At 50.3% G+C, this 20,391-nt stretch overlaps 1 protein-coding gene across 1 annotated transcript in view; it reads right to left on the reverse strand.

Annotated features, from left to right (window-relative positions):
• Positions 1 to 18,123, reverse strand: part of LOC144739992 (chromosome-associated kinesin KIF4-like) — a gene marked incomplete at its 5' end in the record, with an annotated part of 44,073 nt that extends 25,950 nt beyond the window's left edge. The window contains 12 exons of the mRNA XM_078622882.1: positions 2,550 to 2,658; positions 3,382 to 3,440; positions 4,863 to 5,004; positions 6,961 to 7,019; positions 8,021 to 8,162; positions 9,684 to 9,742; positions 11,052 to 11,193; positions 12,684 to 12,742; positions 13,885 to 14,026; positions 15,193 to 15,251; positions 16,268 to 16,409; positions 18,065 to 18,123. Coding sequence (XP_078479008.1) covers positions 2,550 to 2,658; positions 3,382 to 3,440; positions 4,863 to 5,004; positions 6,961 to 7,019; positions 8,021 to 8,162; positions 9,684 to 9,742; positions 11,052 to 11,193; positions 12,684 to 12,742; positions 13,885 to 14,026; positions 15,193 to 15,251; positions 16,268 to 16,409; positions 18,065 to 18,123 — 1,173 coding nt within the window. The remainder of the gene's footprint in view (positions 1 to 2,549; positions 2,659 to 3,381; positions 3,441 to 4,862; positions 5,005 to 6,960; positions 7,020 to 8,020; positions 8,163 to 9,683; positions 9,743 to 11,051; positions 11,194 to 12,683; positions 12,743 to 13,884; positions 14,027 to 15,192; positions 15,252 to 16,267; positions 16,410 to 18,064) is intronic.
• Positions 18,124 to 20,391: the final 2,268 nt, after the last annotated feature.

Genomic DNA, 20,391 nt, shown 5'->3' on the forward strand with positions numbered 1-20,391 from the left:
CACCTATACACAGACAAAGGTCCCCCGTGTAGCCTCTAGCAGCCTGTCGGGGACAAGTGCTGTTAGTAACGAATTTCACAGCTGATGACGATTGCTTGTGTTGCAGTCGAAACGTCGTGAGAATTTTCATTGTTTTATATTTTTATCATTTTATTATTTCCCTTCTACGTGACGACTTTACCGAAAGCACCAAGAATAGGAATCCCTGCAGTCAGCGTCCCCCACCCCACCCACCCCACCCACCCCACCCACCACTCACCGCCCACCACTCACCTCACCGCCCACCACTCACCGCCCACCACTCACCTCACCGCCCACCACTCACCGCCCACCACTCACCTCACCGCCCACCACTCACCGCCCACCACTCACCTCACCGCCCACCACTCACCTCCCACTTCACCACTCACGTCACCACTCACCACCCACCACTCACCATTCACCTCACCACTCACCACCCACCACACTACCCGGGCTCCCTCCCTCTTTCCCCTCCTCACTCAGGGGGTCGAGATTTGACGTGTCCGTCTGTGACACGCACACGCAACGCACACGCGCAACGCACACGCAACGCACACGCGCAACGCACACGCGGTCACGCGAGTGTGAAGACACACGCAACGCACACGCAACGCACACCCAACACACCCAACACACACGCGGGCACGCGAGTGTGAACACACGCAACGCACACGAAACGCACACGCAACGCACACGCGAGTGTGAACACAACCACTCTTCTTGTGGACTGACACAAGCAGCAGAGCGGAGGGGCGAGGGGAGAAGAGGACGCGCAGCTGGAGGGGAGCAGTCCGAGGAGGGAGGGAGGAGGGGGGGGGAGTGAGGGGGGAGTGAGAGAGAGAGTGAGTGAGTGAGAGTGTGAGTGAGTGAGAGTGAGTGAGTGAGTGAGTGAGAGAGTGAGTGAGTGAGTGAGAGTGAGTGAGAGAGTGAGTGAGTGAGTGAGAGAGTGAGTGAGTGAGAGTGAGAGTGAGAGAGTGAGTGAGAGAGTGAGTGAGTGAGAGTGAGAGTGAGAGAGTGAGTGAGTGAGTGAGTGAGAGAGTGAGAGAGTGAGAGAGAGTGAGTGAGAGTGTGAGTGAGTGAGTGAGAGTGAGTGAGTGAGTGAGTGAGAGTGAGTGGAGTGAGTGAGAGTGAGTGAGTGAGTGAGAGAGTGATGAGAGAGTGAAGTGAGTGAGTGAGTGAGAGAGTGATGATGAGTGAGAGAGTGAGTGAGTGAGAGTGAGTGAGTGAGTGAGTGATGAGTGAGTGAGAGGAGTGAGTGAGAGTGAGAGAGTGATGATGTGAGTGAGAGTGAGATGAGTGAGTGAGTGAGTGAGAGTGAGTGAGTGAGGAGAGTGAGTGAGTGAGAGTGAAGTGAGAGTGAAGAGTGAGAGTGAGTGAGTGAGTGAGTGAGAGAGTGTGAGAGAGTGAGTGAGTGAGAGAGAGGAGTGAGTGAGAGAGTGAGAGTGAGTGAGAGAGTGAGAGTGAGAGAGAGTGAGCTGAGAGTGTGAGTGAGAGAGTGAGAGAGTGAGTGAGAGAGAGAGAGAGTGAGCGAGAGAGAGAGTGAGCGAGAGAGAGAGTGAGCGAGAGAGAGAGTGAGCGAGAGAGTGAGCGAGAGAGTGAGTGAGAGAGTGAGTGAGAGAGTGAGAGAGTGAGAGAGTGAGAGAGTGAGTGAGTGAGTGAGTGAGAGTGTGAGAGAGAGTGAGTGAGAGAGTGAGTGAGAGTGTGAGAGAGAGTGAGTGAGAGAGTGAGTGAGAGAGTGAGTGAGAGAGTGAGAGAGTGAGTGAGAGAGTGAGAGTGAGTGAGAGAGTGAGTGAGAGTGAGAGTGAGTGAGTGAGTGAGTGAGAGTGAGAGAGTGAGTGAGTGAGTGTGAGAGTGAGTGAGAGAGTGAGAGAGTGAGTGAGTGAGTGAGTGAGAGAGTGAGAGAGTGAGTGAGTGAGTGAGAGTGAGAGTGAGTGAGAGAGTGAGTGAGTGAGTGAGTGAGAGTGAGAGGAGTGAGTGAGTGTGAGAGTGAGTGAGAGAGTGAGTGAGTGAGAGTGAGTGAGTGAGAGAGTGAGTGAGAGAGTGTGAGTGAGAGTGAGTGAGTGAGTGAGTGAGAGAGTGTGAGTGAGAGTGAGTGAGTGAGTGAGTGAGTGAGTGAGTGAGAGAGTGAGTGAGTGAGTGAGTGAGTGAGTGAGTGAGTGAGAGAGTGAGAGTGAGTGAGAGAGTGAGAGTGAGTGAGTGAGTGAGAGAGTGAGAGTGAGTGAGTGAGTGAGTGAGAGTGAGTGAGTGAGAGAGTGAGTGAGTGAGTGAGTGAGTGAGTGAGTGAGTGAGTGAGTGAGTGAGTGAGTGAGTGAGTGAGTGAGTGAGTGAGTGAGTGAGTGAGTGAGTGAGTGAGTGAGTGAGTGAGTGAGAGAGTGAGAGTGAGTGAGAGAGTGACTAAGTGAGTGAGTGAGAGAGTGAGTGAGTGAGTGAGAGAGTGAGTGAGTGAGTGAGAGAGTGAGAGTGAGTGAGAGAGTGAGTGAGTGTGAGAGTGAGTGAGAGTGAGGATGTTTCGATGGTGGTGGTGGTACCTCTAGCTCGTTGATGAGTTCCTGAAGACTCAGCAGTAGCTGCAGCTGCTGCCTGAGCCCCCCCTCATCAGTCTGCGTGTCCACTAGGGACATGATGTCAAGCCGGCACCTGTGGGGGAGATGGGGGGGGGGGGGGGCGCTAGGCGTGTGCCAACACCCCACGCTGCCAATGCTGAACACTTTGCTATACACTACTATATACTATACACTACTCACTACACTATTATAGACTACACGATTATACACTACACTACTATACACTACTATACACTACACTATACACTACATTACTATACACTACACTACACACTACACTATTATACACTACACTACACACTACACTAAGATACACTACACTATACACTATATACTACACTACACTATTATACACTACACTATCCACTACACTATTATACAATACACTATACACTACACTACTATACACTACACTACACACTACACTATTATACACTACACTACACTACACACTACACTATCCACTACACTATTATACAATACACTATACACTACACTATTGTTACTACACTACACTATCCACTACTCTAAGATACACTACACTAAGATACACTACATACTACACACTACACTAAGATACACTATACACTACACTACACACTACACCATTATATACTAGTATACTACACTATACACTACACTATACACTAGTGCTGTACTAGTACACTACACTATACACTACACTACACACTACACTAAGATACACTACACTATACACTACACTATTGTTACTACACTACACACTACACTACTATACACTACACTATACTACACACTACAGAACGGGGCGACTCACGCTTCATGATCCTTCAGCTGGGCAAAGCGCGCCAGCAGCTTCTGGCGCTCCATCTCCGACTGAGGCGGTGCCAGGGAGAGGGGCAAAGGGGTCCAGTGAGAAGCCACACACACGCCCACACTCACACACACCCACACGCACACACACGCACACACACACGCACTCACACACAGCACACAGCACACTCACGCACTCACACACACACAGCACACTCACACACACAGCACACATGCACTCACTCACACAGCACACGCTCACACACACGCACGCACGCTCACACGCTCACACACACGCTCACACACACGCACACACACACACGCACGCACACACGCACGCACTCACGCCACACACGCACTCACTCACTCACACACACACACACACACCACTCACACTCTCGCACTCTCACCCACTCACCACCCACCCACTCACCACTCACTCACCAGGATGACCTTCTCACACATTCACCACGCACACTCACAAACTCACCACTCACTCTCACACACTCACACACTCACACACTCACCACTCACACTCTCACCCACTCACCACTCACACACTCACCCACCCACACACTCACCACTCACACACTCACCACACTCACCCACTCACCACTCACTCTCACACACTCACACACTCACCACTCACTCACCAGGATGACCTTCTCACACACTCACCACTCACCCACTCACCCCACTCACACTCACCACCACCACTCACCACACTCACCCACTCACCACCCACACACTCACCACTCACACTCACCCCACTCACACTCACCACACTCACCCACTCACCACCCACACACTCACCACTCACACTCACCACCACCACTCACCACACTCACCACACTCACACTCACCACCACCACTCACCAGGATGACCTTTTCACACACTCACCACTCACACACTCACCACTCACACACTCACCCACCCACACACTCACCACACTCACCCACTCACCACTCACTCTCACACACTCACACACTCACCACTCACACTCTCGCATTCTCACCCACCCACCAGACTCACCACCACTCACCAGGATGACCTTCTCACACACTCACCACTCACCCACTCACCCCACTCACACTCACCACCACCACTCACCACACTCACCCACTCACCACCCACACACTCACCACTCACACTCACCCCACTCACACCCACTCACCACCCACACACTCACCAGGATGACCTTCTCACACCACCCACCCACACACTCACCACTCACACACTCACCACTCACCACACTCACCACCCACACACTCACCACACTCACCCACTCACTCACTCCTCACCACCACGACCTTCTCACACTCTCACTCACTCACTCACTCACCACCACCACTCACCAGGATGACCTTCTCACACACTCACCACTCACACACTCACCACACTCACCACCCACACACTCACCACTCACACACTCACCACACTCACCCACTCACCACTCACACCCACTCACCACCACCACCACTCACCACCATGAGCTTCTCCTGCAGGTGCGCCGTGTGATCCACAGCCACCTGCAGCTCCCTGCTCAGCTGGGCGTTGGCCTCGTGCAGACTCTGGTTGTGCTCCAGCACCGGCTGCACGCTGGCGGCCTGTCCCTCACCACCACCGCTGATGATGATGGTGATGGTGGCGACACGAGGTGGGGGGGGTGGGGTGGGGGCATGGGGGAGTGGGGTAACGTCAGAAGATCGTCATCATTCACACCGCAGGTTTTTGTCACAGATGTCCAGTGGAGAGAGATGCATACAGACACAGAGATACATAGAGATGCATAGAGACCCATAGAGATACATAGAGACACAGAGATACACAGAGACCCATAGAGATACAGAACCACAGAGACCCATAGATACACACATAGACCCATAGAGACACACAGAGACCCATAAAGACCCATAGAGATACACAGGTACCTCTAGAGAGACACAGAGATACATAGATCCATAGAGATGCACAGCAACACACAGAGACCCATGAAGACCCATAAATACTCAGAGACACACAGAGACCTGTAGAGACACACACAGACACACATAGACCCATAGAGACACACAGAGACCCATAAAGACCCATAAATACTCATAGAGACACAGAGACCTGTAGAGACACACACAGACACACATAGACCCATAGAGACACACAGAGACCCATAAAGACCCATAAATACTCATAGAGACACAGAGACCTGTAGAGACACACACAGACACACATAGACCCATAGAGACACACAGAGACCCATAAAGACCCATAAATACTCATAGAGACACAGAGACCTGTAGAGACACACACAGACACACATAGACCCATAGAGACACACAGAGACCCATAAAGACCCATAAATACTCAGAGACACAGAGACCTGTAGAGACACACACAGACACACATAGACCCATAGAGACACACAGAGACCCATAAAGACCCATAAATACTCATAGAGACACAGAGACCTGTAGAGACACACACAGACACACATAGACCCATAGACACACAGAGACCCATAAAGACCCATAAATACTCATAGAGACACAGAGACCTGTAGAGACACACACAGACACACATAGACCCATAGAGACACACAGAGACCCATAAAGACCCATAAATACTCATAGAGACACAGAGACCTGTAGAGACACACACAGACACACATAGACCCATAGAGACACACAGAGACCCATAAAGACCCATAAATACTCATAGAGACACAGAGACCTGTAGAGACACACACAGACACACATAGACCCATAGAGACACACAGAGACCCATAAAGACCCATAAATACTCATAGAGACACAGAGACCTGTAGAGACACACACAGACACACATAGACCCATAGACACACAGAGACCCATAAAGACCCATAAATACTCATAGAGACACAGAGACCTGTAGAGACACACACAGACACACATAGACCCATAGAGACACACAGAGACCCATAAAGACCCATAAATACTCATAGAGACACAGAGACCTGTAGAGACACACACAGACACACATAGACCCATAGAGACACACAGAGACCCATAAAGACCCAACACCCCACGCTGCCAATGCTGAACACTTTGCTATACACTACTATAAACTACTATACACTACTATACACTATTCACTACACTATTATAGACTACACGATTATACACTACACTACTATACACTACACTACACTACTACACACTACACTAAGATACACTACACTATACACTATATACTACACTAGACTATTATACACTACACTATCCACTACACTATACACTACACTATTATACACTACACTAAGATACACTACACAATTATACAATACACTATACACTACACACTACACTATCATACAATACACTATTGTTACTACACTACACTATCCACTACTCTAAGATACACTACACTAAGACACTATATACTACACACTACACACTACACTAAGATACACTATACACTACACTACACACTACACTATTATATACTAGTATACTACACTATACACTACACTATACACTACACTACTATACACTACACTATACACTACACTACACACTACACTACACACTACAGAACGGGGCGACTCACGCTTCATGATCCTTCAGCTCGGCAAAGCGCGCCAGCAGCTTCTGGCGCTCCATCTCCGACTGAGGCGGTGCCAGGGAGAGGGGCAAAGGGGTCCAGTGAGAAGCCACACACGCACACACACGCCCACACTCACGCACTCACACACAGCACACAGCACACTCACGCACTCACACACACACACACAGCACACGCACACATGCACTCACTCACACAGCACACACTCGCTCACACGCACGCACGCTCACACGCTCACACGCTCACACACACACACACACAGCACACTCACACACACACAGCACACACGCACTCACTCACTCACTCACACACACACACACTCGCACGCTCACACACACCACTCACACTCTCGCACTCTCACCCACTCACCACCCACTCACCAGGATGACCTTCTCACACATTCACCACGCACACTCACAAACTCACCACACACACTCACACACTCACCACTCACACTCTCACCACTCACCACCCACTCACCAGACTCACCACACACTCACCACCACCACTCACCAGGATGATCTTCTCACACTCTCACCCACTCACCACTCACTCTCACACACTCACCACTCACTCTCACACACTCACCACTCACACTCTCGCATTCTCACCCACCCACCAGACTCACCACCACTCACCAGGATGACCTTCTCACACACTCACCACTCACCCACTCACCCCACTCACACTCACCACCACCACTCACCACACTCACCCACTCACTCACCACTCACACTCACCCCACTCACACTCACCCACTCACCACCACCACTCACCAGGATGACCTTCTCACACACTCACCACCCACACACTCACCACACTCACCACCCACACACTCACCACACTCACCCACTCACTCACTCCTCACCACCACGACCTTCTCACACTCTCACTCACTCACTCACCACCACCACTCACCAGGATGACCTTCTCACACACTCACCACTCACACACTCACCACACTCACCCACTCACCACCCACACACTCACCACTCACACACTCACCACACTCACCCACTCACCACTCACACCCACCACCACTCACCACCATGAGCTTCTCCTGCAGGTGCGCCGTGTGATCCACAGCCACCTGCAGCTCCCTGCTCAGCTGGACGTTGGCCTCGTGCAGACTCTGGTTGTGCTCCAGCACCGGCTGCACGCTGGCGGCCTGTCCCTCACCACCACCGCTGATGATGATGGTGATGGTGGCGACACGGGGGGGGGTGGGGGCATGGGGGAGTGGGGTAACGTCAGAAGATCGTCATCATTCACACCGCAGGTTTTTGTCACAGATGTCCAGTGGAGAGAGATGCATACAGACACAGAGATACATAGAGATGCATAGAGACCCATAGAGATACATAGAGACACATAGAGATACATAGAGACCCATAGATACACAGAGACCCATAGAGATACAGAACCACAGAGACCCATAGATACACACATAGACCCATAGAGACACACATAGACCCATAAAGACCCATAGAGATACACAGGTACCTCTAGAGAGACACAGAGATACATAGATCCATAGAGATGCACAGCAACACACAGAGACCCATGAAGACCCATAAATACTCAGAGACACACAGAGACCTGTAGAGACACACACAGACACACATAGACCCATAGAGACACACAGAGACCCATAAAGACCCATAAATACTCAGAGAGACACAGAGACCTGTAGAGACACACACAGACACACATAGACCCATAAAGACACACAGAGACCCATAAAGACCCATAAATACTCATAGAGACACAGAGACCTGTAGAGACACACACAGACACACATAGACCCATAGAGACACACAGAGACCCATAAAGACCCATAAATACTCATAGAGACACACAGAGACCTGTAGAGACACACACAGACACACATAGACCCATAGAGACACACAGAGACCCATAAAGACCCATAAATACTCATAGAGACACAGAGACCTGTAGAGACACACACAGACACACATAGACCCATAGAGACACACAGAGACCCATAAAGACCCAACACCCCACGCTGCCAATGCTGAACACTTTGCTATACACTACTATAAACTACTATACACTACTATACACTATTCACTACACTATTATAGACTACACGATTATACACTACACGATTATACACTACACTACTATACACTACACTACTATACACTACACTACACACTACACTAAGATACACTACACTATACACTATATACTACACTACACTATTATACACTACACTATCCACTACACTATTATACAATACACTATACACTACACTACACTATTATACACTACACTAAGATACACTACACACTACACTATACACTACACTATTATACAATACACTATACACTACACACTACACTATCATACAATACACTATTGTTACTACACTACACTATCCACTACTCTAAGATACACTACACTAAGATACACTACACTATACACTATATACTACACACTACACACTACACTAAGATACACTATACACTACACTACTATATACTAGTATACTACACTATACACTACACTATACACTAGTGCTGTACTAGTACACTACACTATACACTACACTACACACTACACTAAGATACACTACACTATTATACACTACACTATTGTTACTACACTACACACTACACTACTATACACTACACTATACACTACACTACACACTACACTACACACTACAGAACGGGGCGACTCACGCTTCATGATCCTTCAGCTCGGCAAAGCGCGCCAGCAGCTTCTGGCGCTCCATCTCCGACTGAGGCGGTGCCAGGGAGAGGGGCAAAGGGGTCCAGTGAGAAGCCACACACGCACACACACGCCCACACTCACGCACTCACACACAGCACACAGCACACTCACGCACTCACACACACACAGCACACATGCACTCACTCACACAGCACACGCTCACACGCTCGCACGCACGCTCGCACACACACACGCACACACACACGCACACACACACACACGCACGCACACACACACACACACGCACACACACACACGCACTCACGCTCACACGCTCACACGCTCACACACACGCTCACACGCTCACACGCTCACACACACGCTCACACGCTCACACACACGCACACACACACACACGCACACACACACACACACACGCACTCACGCTCACACGCTCACACACACGCACACAGCACACACGCACTCACTCACTCACACACACACACACTCGCACGCTCACACACACCACTCACACTCTCGCACTCTCACCCACTCACCACCCACCCACTCACCACTCACTCACCAGGATGACCTTCTCACACATTCACCACGCACACTCACAAACTCACCACTCACTCTCACACTCACACACTCACCACTCACACTCTCACCCACTCACCACTCACACACTCACCCACTCACCACTCACACACTCACCCACCCACACACTCACCACACTCACCCACTCACTCTCACACACTCACACACTCACCACTCACTCTCACACACTCACACACTCACACACTCACCACTCACACTCTCGCATTCTCACCCACCCACCAGACTCACCACCACTCACCAGGATGACCTTCTCACACACTCACCACTCACCCACTCACCCCACTCACACTCACCACCACCACTCACCACACTCACCCACTCACCCCACTCACACTCACCACCACCACCACTCACCACACTCACCCACACACTCACCACGCACCCCACTCACACTCACCACCACCACTCACCACACTCACCCATTCACCACCCACACACTCACCACTCACACTCACCACCACCACTCACCAGGATGACCTTTTCACACACTCACCACTCACACACTCACCACTCACACACTCACCACACTCACCCACTCACTCACTCACCACTCACCACCACGACCTTCTCACACTCTCACTCACTCACTCACCACTCACCACCACCACTCACCAGGATGACCTTCTCACACACTCACCACTCACACACTCACCACTCACACACTCACCCACTCACCACCCACACACTCACCACTCACACACTCACCACACTCACCCACTCACCACTCACACCCACTCACCACCACCACCACTCACCACCATGAGCTTCTCCTGCAGGTGCGCCGTGTGATCCACAGGCACCTGCAGCTCCCTGCTCAGCTGGACGTTGGCCTCGTGCAGACTCTGGTTGTGCTCCAGCACCGGCTGCACGCTGGCGGCCTGTCCCTCACCACCACCGCTGATGATGATGGTGATGGTGGCGACACGAGGGGGGGGGGGTGGGGTGGGGGCATGGGGGAGTGGGGTAACGTCAGAAGATCGTCATCATTCACACCGCAGGTTTTTGTCACAGATGTCCAGTGGAGAGAGATGCATACAGACACAGAGATACATAGAGATGCATAGAGACCCATAGAGATACATAGAGACACAGAGATACACAGAGACCCATAGAGATACAGAACCACAGAGACCCATAGATACACACATAGACCCATAGAGACACACAGAGACCCATAAAGACCCATAGATACACAGGTACCTCTAGAGAGACACAGAGATACATAGATCCATAGAGATGCACAGCAACACACAGAGACCCATAAAGACCCATAAATACTCATAGAGACACACAGAGACCTGTAGAGACACACACAGAGACCTGTAGAGACACACACAGAGACCCATGAAGACCCATAAATACTCAGAGACACACAGAGACCTGTAGAGACACACACAGACACACATAGACCCATAGAGACACACAGAGACCCATAAAGACCCATAAATACTCATAGAGACACAGAGACCTGTAGAGACACACACAGACACACATAGACCCATAGAGACACACAGAGACCCATAAAGACCCATAAATACTCATAGAGACACACAGAGACCTGTAGAGACACACACAGACACACATAGACCCATAGAGACACACAGAGACCCATAAAGACCCATAAATACTCATAGAGACACAGAGACCTGTAGAGACACACACAGACACACATAGACCCATAGAGACACACAGAGACCCATAAAGACCCAACACCCCACGCTGCCAATGCTGAACACTTTGCTATACACTACTATAAACTACTATACACTACTATACACTATTCACTACACTATTATAGACTACACGATTATACACTACACTACTATACACTACACTATACACTACACTACACACTACACTAAGATACACTACACTATACACTATATACTACACTACACTATTATACACTACACTATCCACTACACTATTATACAATACACTATACACTACACTACACTATACACTACACTAAGATACACTACACACTACACTATACACTACACTATTATACAATACACTATACACTACACACTACACTATCATACAATACACTATACACTACACTATTGTTACTACACTACACTATCCACTACTCTAAGATACACTACACTAAGATACACTACACTATACACTATATACTACACACTACACACTACACTAAGATACACTATACACTACTATATACTAGTATACTACACTATACACTACACTATACACTAGTGCTGTACTAGTACACTACACTATACACTACACTACACACTACACTAAGATACACTACACTATTATACACTACACTATTGTTACTACACTACACACTACACTACTATACACTACACTATACACTACACTACACACTACACTACACACTACAGAACGGGGCGACTCACGCTTCATGATCCTTCAGCTCGGCAAAGCGCGCCAGCAGCTTCTGGCGCTCCATCTCCGACTGAGGCGGTGCCAGGGAGAGGGGCAAAGGGGTCCAGTGAGAAGCCACACACGCACACACACGCCCACACTCACGCACTCACACACAGCACACAGCACACTCACGCACTCACACACACACAGCACACTCGCACACACAGCACACATGCACTCACTCACACAGCACACACTCGCTCACACGCACGCTCACACGCTCACACGCACACACACATGCACACACACACACACAGCACACACGCACTCACTCACACAGCACACACTCGCTCACACGCACGCTCACACGCTCACACGCACACACACACGCACACACACACACACGCACTCACTCACTCACTCACACACACACACACACTCGCACGCTCACACACACCACTCACACTCTCGCACTCTCACCCACTCACCACCCACTCACCAGGATGACCTTCTCACACATTCACCACGCACACTCACAAACTCACCACACACACTCTCACCACTCACCACCCACTCACCAGACTCACCACACACTCACCACCACCACTCACCAGGATGATCTTCTCACACTCTCACCCACTCACCACTCACACACTCACCCACCCACACACTCACCACACTCACCCACTCACCACTCACTCTCACACACTCACCACTCACTCTCACACACTCACCACTCACACTCTCGCATTCTCACCCACCCACCAGACTCACCACCACTCACCAGGATGACCTTCTCACACACTCACCACTCACCCACTCACCCCACTCACACTCACCACCACTCACCACACTCACCCACTCACTCACCACTCACACTCACCCCACTCACACTCACCCACTCACCACCCACACACTCACCACCACCACTCACCAGGATGACCTTCTCACACACTCACCACCCACCCACACACTCACCACTCACACACTCACCACACTCACCACCCACACACTCACCACACTCACCCACTCACCCACTCACTCACTCCTCACCACCACGACCTTCTCACACTCTCACTCACTCACTCACCACCACCACTCACCAGGATGACCTTCTCACACACTCACCACTCACACACTCACCACACTCACCCACTCACCACCCACACACTCACCACTCACACACTCACCACACTCACCCACTCACCACTCACACCCACCACCACTCACCACCATGAGCTTCTCCTGCAGGTGCGCCGTGTGATCCACAGCCACCTGCAGCTCCCTGCTCAGCTGGACGTTGGCCTCGTGCAGACTCTGGTTGTGCTCCAGCACCGGCTGCACGCTGGCGGCCTGTCCCTCACCACCACCGCTGATGATGATGGTGATGGTGGCGACACGAGGGGGGGGGGGGGGCATGGGGGGTGGGGTGGGGGCATGGGGGAGTGGGGTAACGTCAGAAGATCGTCATCATTCACACCGCAGGTTTTTGTCACAGATGTCCAGTGGAGAGAGATGCATACAGACACAGAGATACATAGAGATGCATAGAGACCCATAGAGATACATAGAGACACATAGAGATACAGAACCACAGAGACCCATAGATACACACATAGACCCATAAAGACCCATAGAGATACACAGGTACCTCTAGAGAGACACAGAGATACATAGATCCATAGAGATGCACAGAGACCCATAAAAACCCATAAATACTCATAGAGACACACAGAGACCTGTAGAGACACACACAGACACACATAGACCCATAGAGACACACAGAGACCCATAAAGACCCATAAATACTCATAGAGACACACAGAGACCTGTAGAGACACACACAGACACACATAGACCCATAGAGACACACAGAGACCCATAAAGACCCAACACCCCACGCTGCCAATGCTGAACACTTTGCTATACACTACTATAAACTACTATACACTACTATACACTATTCACTACACTATTATAGACTACACGATTATACACTACACTACTATACACTACACTACTATACACTACACACTACACTAAGATACACTATATACTACACTACACTATTATACACTACACTATCCACTACACTATTATACAATACACTATACACTACACTACACTATTATACACTACACTAAGATACACTACACACTACACTATACACTACACTATTATACAATACACTATACACTACACACTACACTATCATACAATACACTATACACTACACTACACTATCCACTACTCTAAGATACACTACACTAAGATACACTACACTATACACTATATACTACACACTACACACTACACTAAGATACACTATACACTACACTATTATATACTAGTATACTACACTATACACTACACTATACACTAGTGCTGTACTAGTACACTACACTATACACTACACTACACACTACACTAAGATACACTACACTATTATACACTACACTATTGTTACTACACTACACACTACACTACTATACACTACACTATACACTACACTACACACTACAGAACGGGGCGACTCACGCTTCATGATCCTTCAGCTCGGCAAAGCGCGCCAGCAGCTTCTGGCGCTCCATCTCCGACTGAGGCGGTGCCAGGGAGAGGGGCAAAGGGGTCCAGTGAGAAGCCACACACGCACACACACGCCCACACTCACGCACTCACACACAGCACACAGCACACTCACGCACTCACACACACACAGCACACTCACACACACAGCACACATGCACTCACTCACACAGCACACGCTCACACGCACGCACGCACGCTCACACGCTCACACGCTCACACACGCACACACACACGCACACACACACGCACACACACACACACACGCACGCACGCACACACACACGCACACACGCACTCACGCTCACACGCTCACACACACACGCACACAGCACACACGCACTCACTCACACACTCGCACGCTCACACACACCACTCACACTCTCGCACTCTCACCCACTCACCACCCACCCACTCACCACTCACTCACCAGGATGACCTTCTCACACATTCACCACGCACACTCACAAACTCACCACTCACTCTCACACACTCACACACTCACACACTCACCCACTCACCACTCACACACTCACCCACCCACACACTCACCACTCACTCTCACACACTCACACACTCACCACTCACACTCTCGCATTCTCACCCACCCACCAGACTCACCACCACTCACCAGGATGACCTTCTCACACACTCACCACTCACCCACTCACCCCACTCACACTCACCACCACCACTCACCACACTCACCCACTCACCCCACTCACACTCACCACCACCACCACTCACCACACTCACCCACTCACCACCCACACACTCACCACTCACCCCACTCACACTCACCACCACCACTCACCCACTCACCACCCACACACTCACCACTCACACTCACCCCACTCACCACCCACACACTCACCAGGATGACCTTCTCACACACTCACCACTCACACACTCACCACACTCACCACCCACACACTCACCACACTCACCACCCACACACTCACCACTCACACACTCACCACACTCACCCACTCACCACTCACACCCACTCACCACCACCACCACTCACCACCATGAGCTTCTCCTGCAGGTGCGCCGTGTGATCCACAGCCACCTGCAGCTCCCTGCTCAGCTGGACGTTGGCCTCGTGCAGACTCTGGTTGTGCTCCAGCACCGACTGCACGCTGGCGGCCTGTCCCTCACCACCACCGCTGATGATGATGGTGATGGTGGCGACACGAGGGGGGGGGGGGTGGGGGCATGGGGGAGTGGGGTAACGTCAGAAGATCGTCATCATTCACACCGCAGGTTTTTGTCACAGATGTCCAGTGGAGAGAGATGCATACAGACACAGAGATACATAGAGATGCATAGAGACCCATAGAGATACATAGAGACACATAGAGATACATAGAGACCCATAGATACACAGAGACCCATAGAGATACAGAACCACAGAGACCCATAGATACACACATAGACCCATAGAGACACACAGAGACCCATAAAGACCCATAGAGATACACAGGTACCTCTAGAGAGACACAGAGATACATAGATCCATAGAGATGCACAGCAACACACAGACACCCATAAAGACCCATAAATACTCATAGAGACACAGAGACCTGTAGAGACACACACAGACACACATAGACCCATAGAGACACACAGAGACCCATAAAAACCCATAAATACTCATAGAGACACAGAGACCTGTAGAGACACACACAGACACACATAGACCCATAGAGACACACAGAGACCCATAAAGACCCATAAATACTCATAGAGACACAGAGACCTGTAGAGACACACACAGACACACATAGACCCATAGAGACACACAGAGACCCATAAAGACCCATAAATACTCATAGAGACACACAGAGACCTGTAGAGACACACACAGAGACCCATAGAGACACACAGAGACCCATAAAGACACACAGAGACCCATAAAGACACACAGAGACCCATAAAGACACACAGAGACCCATAAAGACCCATAAATACTCATAGAGACACACAGAGACCTGTAGAGACACACACAGACACACATAGACCCATAGAGACACACAGAGACCCATAAAGACCCAACACCCCACGCTGCCAATGCTGAACACTTTGCTATACACTACTATAAACTACTATACACTACTATACACTATTCACTACACTATTATAGACTACACGATTATACACTACACTACTATACACTACACTACACTATACACTACACTATTATACACTACACTATACACTATATTATACACTACACTATTATACACTACACTATTATACACTACACTACACACTACACTAAGATACACTACACTATACACTATATACTACACTACACTATTATACAATACACTATACACTACACTACTATACACTACACTATTATACACTACACTAAGATATACTACACACTACACTATACACTACACTATACACTACACACTACACTATCATACAATACACTATACACTACACTATTGTTACTACACTACACTATCCACTACTCTAAGATACACTACACTAAGATACACTACACTATACACTACACTATATACTACACACTACACTACTATACACTACACACTACACTAAGATACACTATACACTATACACTACACACTACACTAAGATACACTACACTACACACTACACTATTATATACTAGTATACTACACTATACACTACACTATACACTAGTGCTGTACTAGTACACTACACTATACACTACACTACACACTACACTAAGATACACTACACTATACACTACACTATTGTTACTACACTACACACTACACTACTATACACTACACTATACTACACACTACAGAACGGGGCGACTCACGCTTCATGATCCTTCAGCTCGGCAAAGCGCGCCAGCAGCTTCTGGCGCTCCATCTCCGACTGAGGCGGTGCCAGGGAGAGGGGCAAAGGGGTCCAGTGAGAAGCCACACACGCACACACACGCCCACACTCACACACACGCACTCACACACAGCACACAGCACACTCACGCACTCACACACACACAGCACACTCACACACACAGCACACATGCACTCACTCACACAGCACACACACACACTCGCTCACACGCACGCACGCTCACACGCTCACACACACACGCACACACGCACACACGCTCACACACACACGCACTCACACACAGCACACACGCACTCACTCACTCACTCACACACACACACACACACTCGCACGCTCACACACACCACTCACACTCTCGCACTCTCACCCACTCACCACCCACTCACCAGGATGACCTTCTAACACATTCACCACGCACACTCACAAACTCACCACTCACACTCACACACTCACCACTCACCACCCACTCACCAGACTCACCACACACTCACCACCACCACTCACCAGGATGATCTTCTCACACTCTCACCCACTCACCACTCACACACTCACCCACCCACACACTCACCACTCACACACTCACCACACTCACCCACTCACCACTCACTCTCACACACTCACCACTCACACACTCACCCACCCACACACTCACCACTCACACACTCACCACTCACACTCTCGCATTCTCACCCACCCACCAGACTCACCACCACTCACCAGAATGACCTTCTCACACACTCACCACTCACCCACTCACCCCACTCACACTCACCACCACCAGTCACCACACTCACCCACTCACCACCCACACACTCACCACTCACACTCACCCCACTCACACTCACCACACTCACCCACTCACCACCCACACACTCACCACTCACACTCACCACCACCACTCACCACACTCACACTCACCACCACCACTCACCAGGATGACCTTTTCACACACTCACCACTCACACACTCACCACTCACACACTCACCACTCACACACTCACCCACCCACACACTCACCCACCCACACACTCACCACACTCACCCTCACACACTCACACACTCACACACTCACCACTCACACTCTCGCATTCTCACCCACCCACCAGACTCACCACCACTCACCAGGATGACCTTCTCACACACTCACCACTCACCCACTCACCCCACTCACACTCACCACCACCACTCACCACACTCACCCACTCACCACCCACACACTCACCACTCACACTCACCCCACTCACACTCACCCACTCACCACCCACACACTCACCACCACCACTCACCAGGATGACCTTCTCACACCACCCACCCACACACTCACCACTCACACACTCACCACTCACCACTCACACACTCACCACACTCACCACCCACACACTCACCACACTCACCCACTCACTCACTCCTCACCACCACGACCTTCTCACACTCACACTCACACACTCACCACCCACTCACCAGACTCACCACACACTCACCACCACCACTCACCAGGATGATCTTCTCACACTCTCACCCACTCACCACTCACACACTCACCCACCCACACACTCACCACTCACACACTCACCACACTCACCCACTCACCACTCACTCTCACACACTCACACACTCACCACTCACACTCTCGCATTCTCACCCACCCACCAGACTCACCACCACTCACCAGAATGACCTTCTCACACACTCACCACTCACCCACTCACCCCACTCACACTCACCACCACCACTCACCACACTCACCCACTCACCACCCACACACTCACCACTCACACTCACCCCACTCACACTCACCACACTCACCCACCACTCACACTCACCACCACCACTCACCACACTCACCACACTCACACTCACCACCACCACTCACCAGGATGACCTTTTCACACACTCACCACTCACACACTCACCACTCACACACTCACCCACCCACACACTCACCACACTCACCCACTCACCACTCACTCTCACACACTCACACACTCACCACTCACACTCTCGCATTCTCACCCACCCACCAGACTCACCACCACTCACCAGGATGACCTTCTCACACACTCACCACTCACCCACTCACCCCACTCACACTCACCACCACCACTCACCACACTCACCCACTCACCACCCACACACTCACCACTCACACTCACCCCACTCACACTCACCCACTCACCACCCACACACTCACCACCACCACTCACCAGGATGACCTTCTCACACCACCCACCCACACACTCACCACTCACACACTCACCACTCACCACTCACACACTCACCACACTC

Source organism: Lampetra planeri, unplaced genomic scaffold (assembly GCF_965212315.1).
Source record: "Lampetra planeri unplaced genomic scaffold, kcLamPlan1.2.h2 scaffold_183, whole genome shotgun sequence".
NCBI classification, from domain to species: domain Eukaryota; kingdom Metazoa; phylum Chordata; class Hyperoartia; order Petromyzontiformes; family Petromyzontidae; genus Lampetra; species Lampetra planeri.